At 49.3% G+C, this 17,490-nt stretch overlaps 1 protein-coding gene across 2 annotated transcripts in view; it reads right to left on the bottom strand.

The window, feature by feature from the left end:
* Positions 1–17,490, bottom strand: part of LOC143997693 (alanine aminotransferase 2-like) — a 99,934-nt gene that overhangs the window by 68,184 nt on the left and 14,260 nt on the right. For both annotated transcript variants that reach the window (XM_077493450.1, XM_077493449.1), the window contains exon 3: positions 12,939–13,028. In XM_077493450.1, the coding sequence (XP_077349576.1) occupies positions 12,939–13,028 (90 nt within the window). The remainder of the gene's footprint in view (positions 1–12,938; positions 13,029–17,490) is intronic.

The following is a 17,490-nucleotide window of genomic DNA, read 5'->3' as shown; positions in this document are numbered from 1 at the left end:
TGCCCTGACTGCAGTATACACCACTATATTCACCTCACCTATATAGCTAGTGATCTAGCTTTAACCACTTAACAACTGCCCATTGCCGATTAACGGCTTCAGGGGGGTTGTTTAACTCTGAGAGGCCGTTAATTAACGGCCTCCCAGAATTCTGCTCTCGCGTGCCCCGAGGTGTGCGCACTCGAGAGCATCCGTGACCGCCGGGTCGCATCACGGATCACGGTAAACGGCCGCTCATAGCGGCCGTTTACCACGTGATTGCTCCGTCAAATGACGGAGTGATCACTTGGAAACAAACCGGCGTCATGTTATGACGCCTGTTCCTCCCTCCCCTCTCTGTACCGATCGGTACAGCGGAGGGGAAAGAGATCGGTATCAGCAGCGATGTGGGCTGCATCTGCAGTGCCCACATCGCTGCCCACCGAATTTAACCCCCCAATTCCCTGCCAATACTCTGCAATACCAGTGCATACTCTGCAGTACCCTGCCATTACTCTGCAGTGCAGTACCCTGCCATTACTCTGCAGTGCAGTACCCTGCCATTACTCTGCAGTACCCCCCATTACTCTGCAGTAACCCCCATTACTCTGCAGTACCCCCCAATACTCTGCAGTACCCGCCATTACTCTGCAGTACCCGCCATTACTCTGCAGTACCCGCCATTACTCTGCAGTACCCTGCCATTACTCTGCAGTAACCCCCATTACTCTGCAGTAACCCCCATTACTCTGCAGTACCCCCCAATACTCTGCAGTGCAGTACCCTGCCATTACTCTGCAGTAACCCCCATTACTCTGCAGTACCCCCCAATACTCTGCAGTACCCTGCCATTACTCTGCAGTACCCCCTATTACTCTGCAGTAACCCCCATTACTCTGCAGTACGCCCCATTACTCTGCAGTACCCGCCATTACTCTGCAGTACCCGCCATTACTCTGCAGTACCCCCCAATACTCTGCAGTACCCTGCCATTACTCTGTAGTACCCCCCAATACTCTGCAGTACCCTGCTATTACTCTGTAGTACCCCGCCAATACCCCGCCAATACTCTGTAATACCCTGCCATAAATTGCCATACCCAGCCATACTCAGAGATACCCAGCCATACTCGGTGATACCCTGAAATACCCAGCCATAGACGCCCCCCACCCCTCACCGCCCTCCGGTGCTTCTACCAACTCGCCAGTACGATCAAAGCCAGAATCTTTTTTTTATTTTTTATTTCAGGCTTCCCAGCCTAGAGGTGAGATGTGGGGTCATATTGACCCCCCAGATTTCACTGTAAAGAGGACCTGTCACCCCATATTCCTATTACAAGGGATGTTTACATTTCTTGTAATAGGAATAAAAGTGATCAAAAATATATTTTTGGGGAAAAAAATGTCAAACTAAAATAAATAAAGTAAAATGAACAATAAAAAAATAAAATAAAAATTAAAGCGCCCATGTCCCCATGTGCTCGCATGTGCCACACATGTGAGGTATCGCCGAGAATGTTAGAGCGAGAGCAATAATTCTAGTCCTAGACCTCCTCTGCAACTCAAAACATGTAACCAGTAAAAAAAAAATTAAAGCGTCGCCTATGGGGATTTTTTAAGTAGCGACATTTGGCGCCATTCCACGGGCATGTGCAATTTTGAAGAGTGACATGTTTGATATCTATTTACTCAGCATAACTTCATCTTTCACTTTATGCAAACATTGGGCTAACAAGTGGTTAATAATAGAGCTTGCAGTCAGTAGTGTTAGGAGAGTGCGTGCTGTCTGCGTGCTCTGTACCCAGTACATACCGCTATAATATAGGGCAGGCCCCTACTTTCAAACATCCAACTTACAAACATCTCCTACTTGCAAACGCAAGGAGACAGCAGCAAGTGAGATGAAAAAAGATGGACGACAAAACAAATTATACAGGGGTGATAACCCTTCCCTATGTTTTCCAAAAAGCTTAAAGATATTTTTTTTGACTGGAGCTACACTTTAAAAATGTACCGGTTGAAAATGACAAACAGATTCAACTTAACACAACAAACCTACACAGTCCCTGTCTTGTTTGCACCGCCTGTATACTGCTGTTCTGAGTATATAGGGCCTGGGGGCCACACGCATTTCCTTTTTTTAATATGGGTACGGGGTTCCCCTTAATATGCGTACAAGACCCAAATAGGCTGGTAATGGGCAGGGAGGGCTACCCATGCCATGTTTCTCAATGATTTTCAACCATATTGCAGGAACCAGATATAACATTAAAACCGCAAGCAGTTTTAAATGGTGTTATTTCCGTTTAATGTCATTTTGTGCAGGGACTGTTCTAAACACGGGAAACACGTGGCACTTCACAGACATACTACAGACACCCCCCAGGCACCATATTTAAAGGAATATTTCACTTTTTTTTTTTCACTTTAATCGTCATTAAAATCAGTGCTCCCGCCAAAACGGCAGTTTTTAAAACTTTTTTTTGCAGTGACCCATGTCCCCTGAGGCAGGAGGCAGGTCCCCAAACCCTTTTTAGCACACTATCTTGCATATTAGCCGTTAAAATTAGCACTTTCCAATTCGAACGTTCGAGTCCCATAGACTTCAATGGGGTTCTAACGTTCGTACTGAACGCGGGGGTCGTTCGCAAGTTCTGGTGCGAACCGAACCGGGGGGTGTTTGGCTCATCCCTAGTGGCGATCCTGAGGACCGCAACCTGGTATTAACATGCAGCTAAACCCAACTCCACCATCAAGAGCTCTGGTGAACACTAGTTACTGATTTGTGTTTGAGTGAGCCAACATCATCTGCCAGGGTGCCCTGCTTGTATACCTGTCCTGCTGGTTGGTGGGAGCCTCTCTCATGCTAGAGCTCCTGGTCTCCGAGACTGACCCCTGACCCTGACAGGAAGGTTGGTGACAAAAGATGTCCGTCAGCCCAGGAATTTGGAAGGAATGAGCTGTGTGCAATGATTGGTAAAGGACTGGGAGTTTGTCAGTTTGGTGATACATGGTGTTCCTCTTTACAGGCAATCAGGAGGTAGTGGCTATGTACAGTACACTAGTAGGGGGCGTTAGTACAATTCTCAGTTTGGCCCCTAGGTGGTGCTCTCCTCTAAGATATTAATAATCTGAGTTGTGAGAATTTATTGTAGCACCCCCTGTGTACAGTAGGTACATTTAGTTGGGCTCCTGCTGTAGCCAGTGGAGCCAGGATTAATCCGTAGTTGGTAGTTAGGTTGACAGTGCTCAAAAAGCTGAGTCAGTCTCTGCTACCAACCCTGGCTTCCAGAAGCTCCTGGGGAGTTCTAGAACTTAGAGGGTGGAGGGGAAGAGATAAGGCCTGAATATTTATATCCCAAAATATTTAGGCCCCATCTCTTCCCCTCCGCCCTCTAAGTTCTAGTACTCCCGGAGTTTCTAAATGCCAGGGGGAGGTAGCAGAGAGTCTGCCAACCTAACTAACAACAGATTAACCCTGGCTCCCCTAGCTACAATCCCTGGGTGGGGATAGCCCAGAAGGTGGAGAGATAGCCCTTAAGTATTCTGGAACCTGGCCATGTGGGAGCAAAGTACAGGGTCCGGTGGCCTGGGAGGGGACCCCTATGCCGGGGGGCTCTGCCCCCAGTCAGAAAGACCCAGAAGGAAGGAGCCAGGCGGGAATAGAGAGAGAGCGAGAGAGAATCGCAGCTGAGGAAGCCTCGCACCCCTTCAGCCTCAGCTAGACTTAGCTGAGTCACCCTGGGAGCCATTGGGACCTGTCCAGCAAAGGGCCTGTTCAGCAGTCACCACATAAGCTACAGGATCTTTACAGGGGGCTAAGTGAGTAGCTTCAATTCTACACCCCAGATCCTATCGAAGAGAAGCAGCCAGGTGCAATACCCAGCTAGCAAGGGAAAGCTTAGAGCCATCAAATATATCCTACACCTCTGCTTGGGGATTCTAGTGAGGAGCCGGGTGCTTTGCGCATTACTCTGAGGATGGAGAGTACCTGAGTCTGAAGGTGGAATTGTTTTTACCAGTTGGACAGCACAGTTTGTCCCATGGGAACACAGCCTTTGTAATCTTCATGGAAGCCAGAGACAGTTTGTTGCATGTCCTTAAGTTCTATTATACTACAGTTCTGGGCATGCCATACCACCCTTTTGCCATCCACGTAGTATTTACTTCCTGGAATCTATCTGCCTTTAGATCAGACATGCAGGCATCATTTTGGCCTAGACTAGAAACTAAAAAGCAACTGAGGAAATGTAAAAAAAAAAAAAAAAAAAAAGTTTATAACAATTTATACAATATACCTTCCTATCTATTTACTAATGCTAGTAGAATAAGGATTAAAAATAGTTCATGTCAACAGGGAGCTTAGTTCCACTTTAATCTGTAAAGCTGCCCCTCATGGGACTTGGTGGGTCCCTTTCTGCAGAGATGTAGAGTTTCCAGTGATTGGTATTCACCAGCTGGGGGATACCTGGAAAGCCCCTGGTGCCCTAGATAGGATGTAATTGGGCACAGCATCCGAGAGAGACTGACCTGACCACTACCAGAATTGATTTGAAGGTGCATGCCCTGAAGTTTTATGTTCTGAAGTTGTGAAAATGAAACATTAAAATTTACCGGTATCGCGTCTTATCCATGGCCTATCACTGGAACTGGTACCTGGCCCAGCCAGGAAGAATGTGGGGTGAGGTGTCAGGCATGGTATCATGCATGAGCTGGAAAATGTACACTCTTTTTGCTCCCACTGGGAGTGGGGACTCACTTTTAAGTGAAACTAGGGCAAGAAGGCTGTTAGTGGTACCCGGGAATGAAAAATGTTATGCCAATGTTCTCTTTGTCCCTGACAACAAACTGATTGGTGATGGTGGATAAGAAATGTGGAAGGTAGATAAAATGTGGTATAGAGATAAAAGGTTTCCTTGCTCTGGGAGGTTGGAAGGATTGAGCTGTCTAGAGTGCAGTCATTGGTGATGGACCTGGAAGTTTGGCAGGTTGGTGAAAAAAGGTGTCCCTGTACATATGCAGTAACTCAAAAAGGCATTAATTGTGGGGATTGAGGCATATTTAGAGGCAGAGTTTAGCAGGGACCAACCCGTAAAATGGGCATGATGGACGATCCCTTCCTACTAAGAAGCAAAGGTCTGTACAGGACAAAACTGTAAAGTGGGAATGATTTGGTCACACCCAAAGTGGGCAGATGAAATGCGAACCTTGGGTGGGATTATCAGTGTCCCAGGATTTTGAAACCATAATGTTGGTAAATATTCTATAGGCCTATAAAAAAAAAGGTACACGGGCCACATTTGTATCTGTCGATCAAGTGGATTACAGCTAAAAGAAATACCTCCCCCCCCCTGTTTAACTTCTGGCAGGATAAGTCCTCACAGGCAGAGCCTTTATGTTGAGCGGAGAAACTATGGAGCTTGTACAGGATATATAGGAGGAACTTTATTACTGGGTGGAGCCTATACTGGAAAATTACCATTGGAAGAGCCTTTGTGCTGAATGGAGCCATTACAAAGCCTATACAGGATAAATCCTAATTGGAGCCTTTATGTTGAAGGAAGCCATTGCTGAGCCTGTGCAGGATGAATCCTTATAGGAGGAGCCAGGGGCGTAACTATAGGGGGTGCAGCAGTCGCGACCGCAACTGGGCCCTGTGCTGCAGGGGGCCCATGCAGCCCCCTCTACATATGGCCGGCAGCAGCATAGGCGGCTAGGGGTACCAGTGCACCATGCACAGGGGTGGCTGGAGGTGGAGGGTGACTAGCAGAGCTCCATGCTCGACTATCGCACTGGCTGCTCTTTAGTTGTGCATTCCCCGCATGACCTGTGTCCTCGGCCGGCTCCTCAGAGTGCCCCTCTCCTGCTCCATGCATTGCCGCTCAGTCCAATGTCTGTTCTCCCCAGCCAGAGTCCCGCTCCCCCCCCCCCCCCCCCGAGTCCAGCCCACACTGCACTGCATACTTCTCCCAGGTAAAGAAACTTTAAGCACACAGATGCAGTGCAGCCCTATGAGAGCTCCCGGAGGACACTGCAGGCTTGTCTGCCAGCCCCCCTCCTCCCCGTCATACACAGATGATGAAAGGTCTTTCTGGGAGATATGCTGATTGCCCGTCCAGCACACTGGATGGAGCCCAGGCCAAAATGGATGAGTGCGCGGCCTGCAGCTTAGTCATGGTGAGTGAGAGGACCCCATCCCCCACACACCATTACATACCCCCTCCATCTCCCCCCTGGGGACAGGGGCCCCTTCTCACGTGGGGACAGGGACCCTCATCTCCCCTGGGGACAGGGACCCCTTATCACCTGTGGGCAGTAACTTCATCTGCCCTGGAGAAAAGGACCTCATCTCTTCTGGGGATGGGACCCCATCCTGCCTAGGGACAGTCCCCCAATGGGGCACCTAAAAATAAAAAATAAGTAATAAAAAAAACTACTGATGCCAGTGGTGGAACTACAGGGCTCACAAAGGTCATACCTGTGACCACGCCCTGGAGTTCCACCGCCGGACTCGGAGGGAAGGGCCCTGGCTGGGGTTCTGTCAGGAACTTACCAGCAATAGACAGGTACAGCTGCGTGCACACAGGCGTCGGCGTGTGTCTTCTGCGCGTTCGCGTACGCGTTCGCGTACGCGTTCGTTTACGCGTTAGTGTGCACGTTCGCGAGTGGCGATTCGTACGCGCGCTCGTTCACGTGGTCGTGCGTGGCGTGCGTGCGCTCCTTCCCGCCACTGAGCGTTTAAAGGACCCTCAAGTGCGCCGGTGCGGCGCTGTTTCGTCTCAGCTTCCGTGTGTCTGAATATCTGATCCTGAACCCGGTTACCTTTGAATACCTGATCCTGAACCTGATTACCTGCTACCGTTATCGACCCGGCTTGCTTGACTTCTCTGCCTTCTCCAATCCCGACCCGGCCTGCCTGACCTCGAAACCTCTTCTGCTTGTGATTCCGTTGCCGACCTCTGCCTGCTTACCGACACCTCTTCTGCCTTCCGTTACCACCAGTCTGCTTACCTTCTGACCCGGACCGTCTGACTCTTCTCCAGCCTGCTGCCAGTTCCAATCTTCGGCTTCTGAAGCTACTGCCTGCTTCCAGCAAACCGCAGTCCACTCAGCCTTCAGAGGGATCTCCGCTCTTCTACCAGCTCCAGCGGCCCTATCCAGCAGGCCCTCCTACCCACTGTGCTCTCGAGACCGCTGTTCCCATTCCAGCGGCTCCTGAACCAGCGCTGTAAGAGAGGTCTCCTCCTACAAGTCGGGCTCCACATCTGGACTCTAACAGTACGAAACAGCCATGACTGAGCCCGCAGGAGAGACCTCTCCCATGAAGGAGATCTGCACGCACCTGTCGGCCCTTACCCAAGCGGTAAAATCGCTTCAAGATAGCTACGCCAGGCTTGAAGGACAGGTCCAGGACCTTACAGATACTGGTCACGTGGCCCCTGCTCCGTCCTCCCTATCAGCACAGCCCGTCGCCTCACCATCCGTTGTCATGCTTCCACCTGAACCAAGGGTACCCATTCCGGAAAGGTTTTCTGGGGATCGAACCAAATTTCGGGCTTTTCGGAACGCTTGTCAACTCTATTTTGCCCTACAACCACGGACTTTCTCCCTGGAAGCCACGAAGGTAGGATTTGTAATCTCCCTCCTACAAGGTGAACCGCAGACCTGGGCCCACCGTTTACTTGAAGGAGATTCAGTCGCAACCTTCTCTCTGCAATCCTTCTTTGAGGCCATGGCTCAGCTTTACGAGGACCCCCAAAAGACTGCCACGGCTGAATCTGCTCTGTTTGCGCTCCAGCAGGGCCGCAGACCGGCTGAGGATTATGTCTCGGACTTTCGACGCTGGAGCGCAGACACGGAATGGAATGATGCGGCTTTAAGGCATCAATTTCGCATGGGGTTATCCGAAGGACTTAAGGATGAACTGGCTCGAGTCGGTATACCAGAAACCCTGGAGGCCCTGATCTCCTTGACAATCCAGATTGATCGCCGTCTCAGGGAGCGAAGATCAGAGCGCTCCGCTCAGCAAGCCCGTCCAGTCTGGATGACAGCGAGAGCCCCAATGCCTGCTTCTCGCTATGTACCTCCGTCCAGTCCTATTCCGCCCTGTACGGCTCCTGACACCTCCGAGCCCATGCAATTAGGACTACTGCGCCCCGCTTTGCTTCCAGAAGAGCGTGCACGTCGCCGGCAGCAGAATCTCTGCCTCTACTGCGGTGGTTCGGGTCACTATGTCTTTAATTGCCCTGTCAAGACAAGTAAGTGTCTACCTTCTGCTTCTACCAGTCTCTCTGCATTGACTGCCAATTCAACCCACCTTGCTGTTCCTCTCTCACTACAGCTCCAAGGAAGGACGGTGACAGTCAACGCTATCATTGACTCCGGGGCATGCCGCTGCTTCATAGACTCCACCTTTGCGGGCCGACAGGGCATCCCGTTACGAGGCAAGGCTCATGAACTCTCAGTTTTTCTGGCCGATGGGTCTAGCATCAGTTCTGGAAAGGTAATTCAAGAGACTCTCCCTCTACCTGTCACTATCTCCTCTCAACACAAGGAATTTCTGACGTTGGATGTCATCTCCTCTCCCATGTTCCCGATCATTCTGGGCATACCCTGGCTCCAAGCCCACAACCCCTACATCAATTGGGTTACCAGAGAAGTCACATTTCCATCTTCCTATTGCTTGAAACACTGCCTAACAGATTCCACCAAGCCTTCCGCCACCCTTTTATGTTTAGACTCTGATCAAGACCTACTGCAGACTGTGCCCAAGCACTACCATGACTTTATTGATGTGTTCAGTAAAAAGGGAGCAGACACTCTGCCTCCCCATCGTCCCTATGATTGTCCGATCGAGCTACTCCCTGGGGCCGAGATTCCTTTCGGACGCATATTCCCTTTATCAGAAAAGGAGCAGGGGGCACTGAAGACCTACTTGGACGAAAACCTAGAGAAGGGGTTCATCCGTCCTTCAACTTCCCCAGCAGGAGCTGGAATCTTTTTTGTCACTAAAAAAGATCAGTCCCTCCGTCCATGTGTGGACTATAGAGACTTAAACAAGATTACGGTTAAGAACCGCTACCCCTTACCCTTGATACCCGAACTCTTCCAGAGACTGAGATCCGCTAAAATATTCACCAAGTTGGATCTAAGGGGAGCGTATAACCTAGTTCGCATCCAGGCCGGGCATGAATGGAAAACAGCCTTCCGGACCCGATTCGGTCATTATGAATATTTAGTGATGCCCTTTGGGCTCTGCAACGCCCCGGCCACATTTCAACACCTAATCAATGACGTGTTTAAGGATTTCCTCGACGTGTTCGTGATTGTCTACCTGGACGACATTTTAATATTTTCCAACTCTCTTGATCAGCATCGAGAACACGTCCGTAAAGTCCTAGACCGCCTTCGCCAGCACCGACTCTACGCAAAGGCTGAGAAATGCGAATTTGAGTTACAGAGCATCCGATTCCTGGGACTAGTGATCTCCCCAACGGGCATCAGGATGGATCCCCAAAAGGTGTCTGCTGTACTAGATTGGCCAGCGCCTTTGGATAAGAAGGGTGTACAACGCTTCATCGGTTTTGCGAACTTTTATAGAAAGTTCATAAGAGACTTTTCAGCTATAATTGCGCCCATCACGCAACTGACCAGACAAAACTTCCGCTTCTGCTGGACTCAGGAGGCCCAGAGTGCTTTCGAAAGACTTAAAAAACTCTTCACGTCCGCCCCAATTCTCAGCCATCCGGACCCGTCTCTACCCTTCATCCTCGAGGTAGACGCCTCTGAAGTGGCCGTAGGAGCGGTCATCTCCCAACGTCAAGGCAACAAGGACCTAATGCATCCCGTGGGGTTCTTCTCCAGGAAACTCTCTTCCGCGGAGAAGAATTACGACGTAGGCGACCGAGAGTTGCTCGCCATTAAGGCCGCCTTGGAGGAGTGGAGATACCTATTGGAGGGCGCTGCTCACCCGGTACTAATATACACAGACCACAAGAACTTAGAATATCTACGGTCTGCCAAGCGACTGAGACCCCGACAAGCCCGCTGGGCCCTGTTCTTTTCACGTTTCTCCTTTCACATCACGTACCGGCCCGGATCGAAGAACGTGAAACCGGATGCGCTGTCACGGATGTATGACAATCCCAAGGACTCATCTGTTCCTGACACCATCTTACCTGCCGGGAATTTTTTACTTTTACAGCCTGACCTCCTCTCTCTGATCAGAGAAGCATCCTCTGACTCCTCTAGACCCCCCGGAATCACCTTAATGTCCAGAGATGGCTTGTTCTGGAGGGGAAGTCAAATTTTTGTCCCCAAGAATGTCCGAGTTAAGGTGCTGTCCCTTCTTCATGACCACCCACTGGCAGGCCACTTTGGGGTCCGCAAGACCCTTGATCTGGTACAACGCACGTTCTGGTGGCCCAATTTGAAGGACTTTTGCGAAAAGTACATCAGCTCTTGCCCCGTCTGTATCCAGAACAAGACACCCAGGAACCGGGCTTGGGGACTGCTGAAACCCCTACCTGTACCCGACAGACCCTGGAGAATGATTAGTATGGACTTTATTGTCGAGCTTCCATGTTCTGAGGGATGTTCAACTATTTTTGTGGTTGTAGACCGGCTATCCAAGATGGCCCACTTCTCACCCTTAAAAGGCACCCCATCTGCTGTGGAGACTGCCCACGTGTTCATTAAGGAGATTGTGAGGCTACACGGGATTCCAGCGAATATAGTCTCCGACAGAGGAGTGCAGTTCACCTCACGCTTCTGGAGGGCCCTGTGCGAGATCCTGAAAATTGAGCTGGCACTGTCCTCGGCCTATCATCCCCAAACTAATGGGCAGACAGAAAGGACCAACCAGACTCTTGAGCAGTACATTAGGTGCTTCACATCATTCGTACAGAATGATTGGGTGTCCCTGCTGCCTTTGGCAGAATTTGCCTACAATAATGCTTGTCATTCGGCCACCGGTCAGTCCCCTTTTTTCGCCAATTATGGCTTTCATTTAACCTTTTTCCTGATTTTCTTCCAGAAACCTCAGTTCCAGCGGTCCAGAAGACAGTGGATTTCCTCAGCCACAATAACCGGGTGTTGCAGGAAGCAGTGGCCAAGGCCCAGGCAGACAGTAAGAGAGCCTTTGACCGGAGAAGAAGAGGGGAACTGATCCTACAACCTGGCGACCAGGTATGGCTTTCTACCAATAACATTAAAATGGCTTGTCCCTCCAGGAAACTTGCACCTAAATTTATGGGACCATTTCCGGTTAAGAGGAAAATTAATGAAGTTTCCTACGAGCTAACCCTGCCTGAGTCGCTTAGGATTCATCCTGTGTTCCATGTGTCACTGCTGAGACCTGCCACCCCTGATCCCTCTCCTGATAGAGGAACCAGACCTCCAGAACCCATCTTAGTGGATGGAAATGAGGAGTACGAGGTGGAGGCCATCCTCGATTGCAGAAAAAGACAGGGACGCATCCAATTTCTGATCAAATGGAAGGGATTTGGGCCAGAGAACAATTCCTGGGAACCGAACAGCAATATCCATGCCAGGCGGTTAATTCACGCATACTTGTCTGCCCATCCAGAAAAGAGGAACCTGTTGGGCATCCGGAGGCTGCCCCTTGGGAGGGGGCAATGTCAGGAACTTACCAGCAATAGACAGGTACAGCTGCGTGCACACAGGCGTCGGCGTGTGTCTTCTGCGCGTTCGCGTACGCGTTCGCGTACGCGTTCGTTTACGCGTTAGTGTGCACGTTCGCGAGTGGCGATTCGTACGCGCGCTCGTTCACGTGGTCGTGCGTGGCGTGCGTGCGCTCCTTCCCGCCACTGAGCGTTTAAAGGACCCTCAAGTGCGCCGGTGCGGCGCTGTTTCGTCTCAGCTTCCGTGTGTCTGAATATCTGATCCTGAACCCGGTTACCTTTGAATACCTGATCCTGAACCTGATTACCTGCTACCGTTATCGACCCGGCTTGCTTGACTTCTCTGCCTTCTCCAATCCCGACCCGGCCTGCCTGACCTCGAAACCTCTTCTGCTTGTGATTCCGTTGCCGACCTCTGCCTGCTTACCGACACCTCTTCTGCCTTCCGTTACCACCAGTCTGCTTACCTTCTGACCCGGACCGTCTGACTCTTCTCCAGCCTGCTGCCAGTTCCAATCTTCGGCTTCTGAAGCTACTGCCTGCTTCCAGCAAACCGCAGTCCACTCAGCCTTCAGAGGGATCTCCGCTCTTCTACCAGCTCCAGCGGCCCTATCCAGCAGGCCCTCCTACCCACTGTGCTCTCGAGACCGCTGTTCCCATTCCAGCGGCTCCTGAACCAGCGCTGTAAGAGAGGTCTCCTCCTACAAGTCGGGCTCCACATCTGGACTCTAACAGGTTCAGGGGGGCCCTTCATGGTTTCTTGCATCGGGGCCCTGAAGGTTCTAGTTACGCCACTGGGAGGAGCCATTATTGAGCCTAAGCAGGATACATCCCCATAGGAGGAGAATGAATTCATTAGCGATGGACCAGGGTGTTTGGCAGGTTGTCCCTCGTTTTCCTAGAAATCAGGAGGAATGAGCTGTGTACAGTACATTGATCACTGACTGAATGAGAGTTTGGAAATAAAAGGTGTTCCTCATTCTGGGAAGTTGTGAGGACCGAGCCACATTCAGTGTATTGATCGATAAGGACTGGGAGTTTGCAGGATGGCAAAAAAAGTGCTTCTTCGCCCCGGGAATTTGGGAGGAATGGCCATGGGTGGTACATTGATCGGTAAAAGACCAGAGAAGGGGCAAGGTTGGTGATAAAAGATGCCCCTCACCCAGGTAAGTTAGGAGGAATGAGCTATGTAAAGTACATTGAGTGGTGATATACTGGGAGTGTAGCAAGCTTGGTAATAAAAGATTTCCCTCATGCCAGTGAAGTGATATGTGACGTGATTGGTGGGTGTTGGTGAGCTCCAGCACCGTCTTCTCACCTGTCTAAGGAAGGTGCGTGGTTTTTGACCCATAGCCTGCTGGTCCCCAAAATGGCACTTTGTAACATTACCGAAAGGCTTGATAATCCCCTAAGGAAGCAAAAAAGAATATTTAGTTATTTTGTTACAGAAACTCTTCTCCCAACAATAATTATCTCCTGAATGATCCCTGCAGACATTTCTTGGGAAGGGTCCCTCTGGTTCCATCCAGACACTAGGGATGGGCAAACGGTTCAGCCTGAGCATAAGTTTGGGCCGAACTTTTGGTTGTTTGGTAGTTTTGCAAACAGCGAACATTACGTGGTGTTCGCGGTAAAGTCTATGGGACACTAACATGAAAACCAAAAGTGCTTATTTTAAAAGCTTATATGCAAGTTATATGCAAGTTATTGTTATGGGGGACCTGGGTCCTGCCCCAGGGGACATGTATCAATGCAAAAAAAAGTTTCAAAAACTGATTTTTTTTGGTAGCAGTGATTTATGAATAATAAATGAAATATTCCTTTAAATATCGAGCCGGGGGGTGGGGGGGGGGGGGGGTGTCTATAGTATGCCTGTAAAGTAGTGCAGTTTTCCCGTGTTTAGAACAGTACCAGTACAAAATTACATTTCTAAAGGAAAAAAAAGTCATTTAAAACTGATCGCGGCTGTAATGAATGGGTCTCGGCAATATAGATAAAACTGTTTGAAAAAACAGCATGGCCTCCCCCCCCCCAGTCCATTACCAGGCCCTTCGAGTCTGGTATGAATATTAAGGGGAACCCTGAACCAAAAATGTTTATAAAAAATTGTGGGGGGGGGGGGTCCTCCCAAAATCCATACAAGGCCCTTCAGGTATGGTATGGATTTTAAGGGGAACTCTGCACCAAAATGTTAAAAAAAAATTGCGCAGGGGTCCCCCCAAAAGCTATACCAGTCTGCGGGTGGTGGGGCTTATCGGAATCTGGAAGCCGCCTTTAACAAGGGGACCCCCAAATCCTGGCCTCCCCCTATGTGAATTGGTAACGGTGCATTTTACCTCTACCGTTTCACAAAAAAAGTGTCAAAAATAGTAAAAAAGACAGGAGACACTTTGGGACAAGTCCTTTATTAAAAAAATAAAAAAATAAAATGTAGATCTGTCCACTCCGCCCGACGGACTGAAGAAAAAAAAAAAAAGCAACAGCTCAGCCTCCATGGGAGGCTCCCGCCGAGTGATGCTTCTTCTCGGTGACAGCTGTTATATAGCTGAGGGCGAAGCCACTTGATGATGTAAACGGGTGACCCCGCCCCCTCTGACACCACGTGACGTTAGAGGAAGGCGGGGTCACCCGTTTACATCGCCGAGTGGCCCCGCCCCCTCAGCTATATAACAGCTGTCATCGAGAAGAAGCGTCACTCGGAAGGAGCCTCCAATGGAGGCAGAGCTGTTGCTGCTTTTTTTTTTCCGGCTCATCGGGTGGAGTGAGATGGATCTACAAGGGCCTGGTATGGATTTTGGGGGGACCCCCACGCAATTTTTTTTTTCATTTTTGGTTCGGGGTTCCCCTTAGTATTCATACCAGACTCAAGGGCCCGGTAATGGACTGGGGGGGCATTTTATTCAATTAATTTTATCCATATTGCCGAGACCCAACAATTCATTACAGCGATGATCCCTTTTACATGACTTTTTTTCCTTTAGAAATGTCATTTTGCTGTGGTACTGTTCTACACATGGGAAAACTGCGCCACTTTACAGGCATTCTATAGACACCCCCTAGGCATGATCAGTACAGAAATCGTCACACAAAAGTCGGAAGTACAAACACGCATGCTCGGAATCAAGGAACGACTGGGAAAGGCTTTGGTTCTGTAAACCACCATTCCTAATCTAGAACTAACATTCGTGACACGACAGCTGATGAAATGTCGAAATGCAGCGCACATTCTCATCTCCTTTAATGGGATAATAATGAAGCTGCTTTGCTGGTGATACTGATGTAGTTATGCCAAATGTATTTTAAAAGGCATTTGTTTTGTACGATCTGAAAATCGCACATCAATGCTCACCAAACCTCTAGTAACTTCTACTAACACACAATTAGGATAAGGGGCCCAAAGGGTGGCACTTGAGAAATTAACTTCCTCTTTATACTCTCATGGTATGTCACTACGTTCATGTTTCTCAAACAACAATTTGCGGATAGTTAGTATGCAAGACAAAATCCTGCATACGTGCTTTTGACAAAAATCAGACGCTCAGTCGTACAACAATTAAACCGTGTGCACGAGGCCTTAGTCTGTAATATTGAGTTGGCCCACCCCTTGCAGCTATAACAGCTTAAACTGTTCTGGGAAGGCCGTCCACAAGGTTTAGGAGTGTGTCTAGAGCAGGGACTGCGAGCCAGGCCTTCTTATCCAACATCAGTACCTGACCTCACAAATGCGCTTCAGGAAGAATGGTCAAACACTCCCATAGACACACTCCTAAACCTTGTGATCACTCTTCCCAGAATAGTTGAAGCTGTTCTAGCTGCAAAGGGTGGGCCAACTCAATATTAACCCCTACAGACTAAGACTGGGATGCCATTAAAGTTCATGTAAAGGCAGGTGTCCCAATACTTTTGACAATATAGTGTATCTGCGCTCACATATACAGATCCTTACCCCAGCCAGGGGTCGTCCTTTTCACTGCTAAGTGATGTAAGTCAGCCCACCCAAAAGTTATATGTCAGCTACAGGTGGAACCTGGTGGTTAGGTGTGACTTACCATTTTTTTTTTTTTGATGACTCCCTTGAGGAGACCTCACTTCCATAATTCCTGGCTCTGTTTTCACCCACTTCGAAGTATTTAGTGTTTTTTATCAACCTGTGTGTGCACATCAGGTGGGGAGGCCCGGGAAGTCAGTGTAGGGATGGTGGCAACCCCTCATAATGGGCACAGCAAGTGTACAGACCTGGGAACTCATGACAGGGATGGTGGGAACCTCTCATAATGGGCACAGTAGATTTGCAGACCTAGGACGCCTCAATAATAGCAAAGAAAGTGTACAGACCTGGGAACTCATGGCAGGGATGGTGGGAACCTCTCATAATGGGCACAGTAGATGTGCAGACCTAGGACACCTCAATAATAGGCAAAGCAAGTGTACAGACCTGGGAACTCAGCACAGGGATGGTGGGAACCCCTCATAATGGTCAAACCAGGCATGTGGATCTGGTATGCAGAATCAGGGATGGTGGGAACCCATTATAATGTGTACAATAGGTGTGCATACTTAGGAAGTCAGAGCAGGGATGGCGGGAATGCCTCACAATTAGCACAGCAGGTGTTTAGGCCTAAAAACTTAGAGCAGGTATGGTGGAAACCCCTCATAATGGTCAAACCAGGCATGCAGATCTGGCATGCAGAATCAGGGATGGTGGGAGCCCTTCATACTAGGTACAGCAGATGTACAGACCTGGGAACTCGGAGCCAGGATGTTGGTAACTCCTTGCAATCTGAATTAAGATATATAAACTGTCGGTGAAGTGCTTTGGTCTGATCACTTTTAAGATTGAAGGACGGATAAAAGTAGATGGAATTGCTATAAAATGTCCCCATGTATGGCTAGCTATAGCATACATACCCTCTGTCCCAGATTTGCGGGGGACTGTCCCGGATCTTGTTCCTCTGCCCTGCTGATGCTATGTCCTGGATCATGTCCCTATTTTGAATTACTATACATTTGTATAGTAACTAAAAGACATTCATTGTGGGGCTTGGGGCTGAAAGTTGTTGGTTCCAGCATATTCAGAGGCAGAATCTGGGAGGGACCAACCTGTGAAATGGGCATGCCCATCATGCCCATTTCACAGGTTGGTCCCTCCCAGATTCTGTAAATTGGGCATGATTTGGGCACACCCAAATTGGGCAGATGAAATGCGCACCGTAAGTGGGGTTATCAGTGTCCCTTCATAGTTAGAGGCAGGGTCTGTGCCGGACGAAACTGTAAAGTGGGCATGATTTGGGCACACCCAAATTGGGCAGATGAAATGCGTACCGTGAGTGGGGTTATCAGTGTCCCGGGATTTTAAACCATAATATCGGTAAGTATTCTCTAGGCCTGTAAAAGGGTGCACGTGCCTCTTCCCACCTTTGTCACTGTCGATTACAGCTACCAGAAATACCTCTCTCCACTGCCAGGCTCTGGATCAACTTTAAAAATAGGCACAGGAGCTTAACTTCTGGCAGGACAGATCCTTACAGGAGGAGCCTTTATGTTGAGTGGAGAAATGATGGCGCTTGTAGAGAATAGATCATTATAGGAGGAGATATAAATCCTATTAGGTGAAGCCTTTATGCTGGGTGGAGACATTGCAATGCCTCTACAGGATAAATCCTTATAGGAAGAGCCTATGCTTGAGAAATCCCCATAGTAGGAGCCCTAATGTTGGGTGAAACCATTACTGAGCCTATGCAGTATAAATCCTCCTAGAAGAAGCCTAAATATTGGGTGGAACTGTTATGCCGCGTACACACAATCGGAATCCTCGTCGGAAAAAGCTCTGATGGTTTTCCCATCGGAATTCTGCTCAAACTGTCTTGCCT

The sequence above is a fragment of the Lithobates pipiens genome, unplaced genomic scaffold (assembly GCF_037356315.1).
Source record: "Lithobates pipiens isolate NorthernLeopardFrog02 unplaced genomic scaffold, aLitPip1_a1.2 Scaffold_19, whole genome shotgun sequence".
Classification (NCBI taxonomy): Eukaryota; Metazoa; Chordata; class Amphibia; order Anura; family Ranidae; genus Lithobates; species Lithobates pipiens.
Note: the sequence above shows the minus strand (reverse complement) of the source record. Positions and strands in the feature narration are given on the sequence as shown.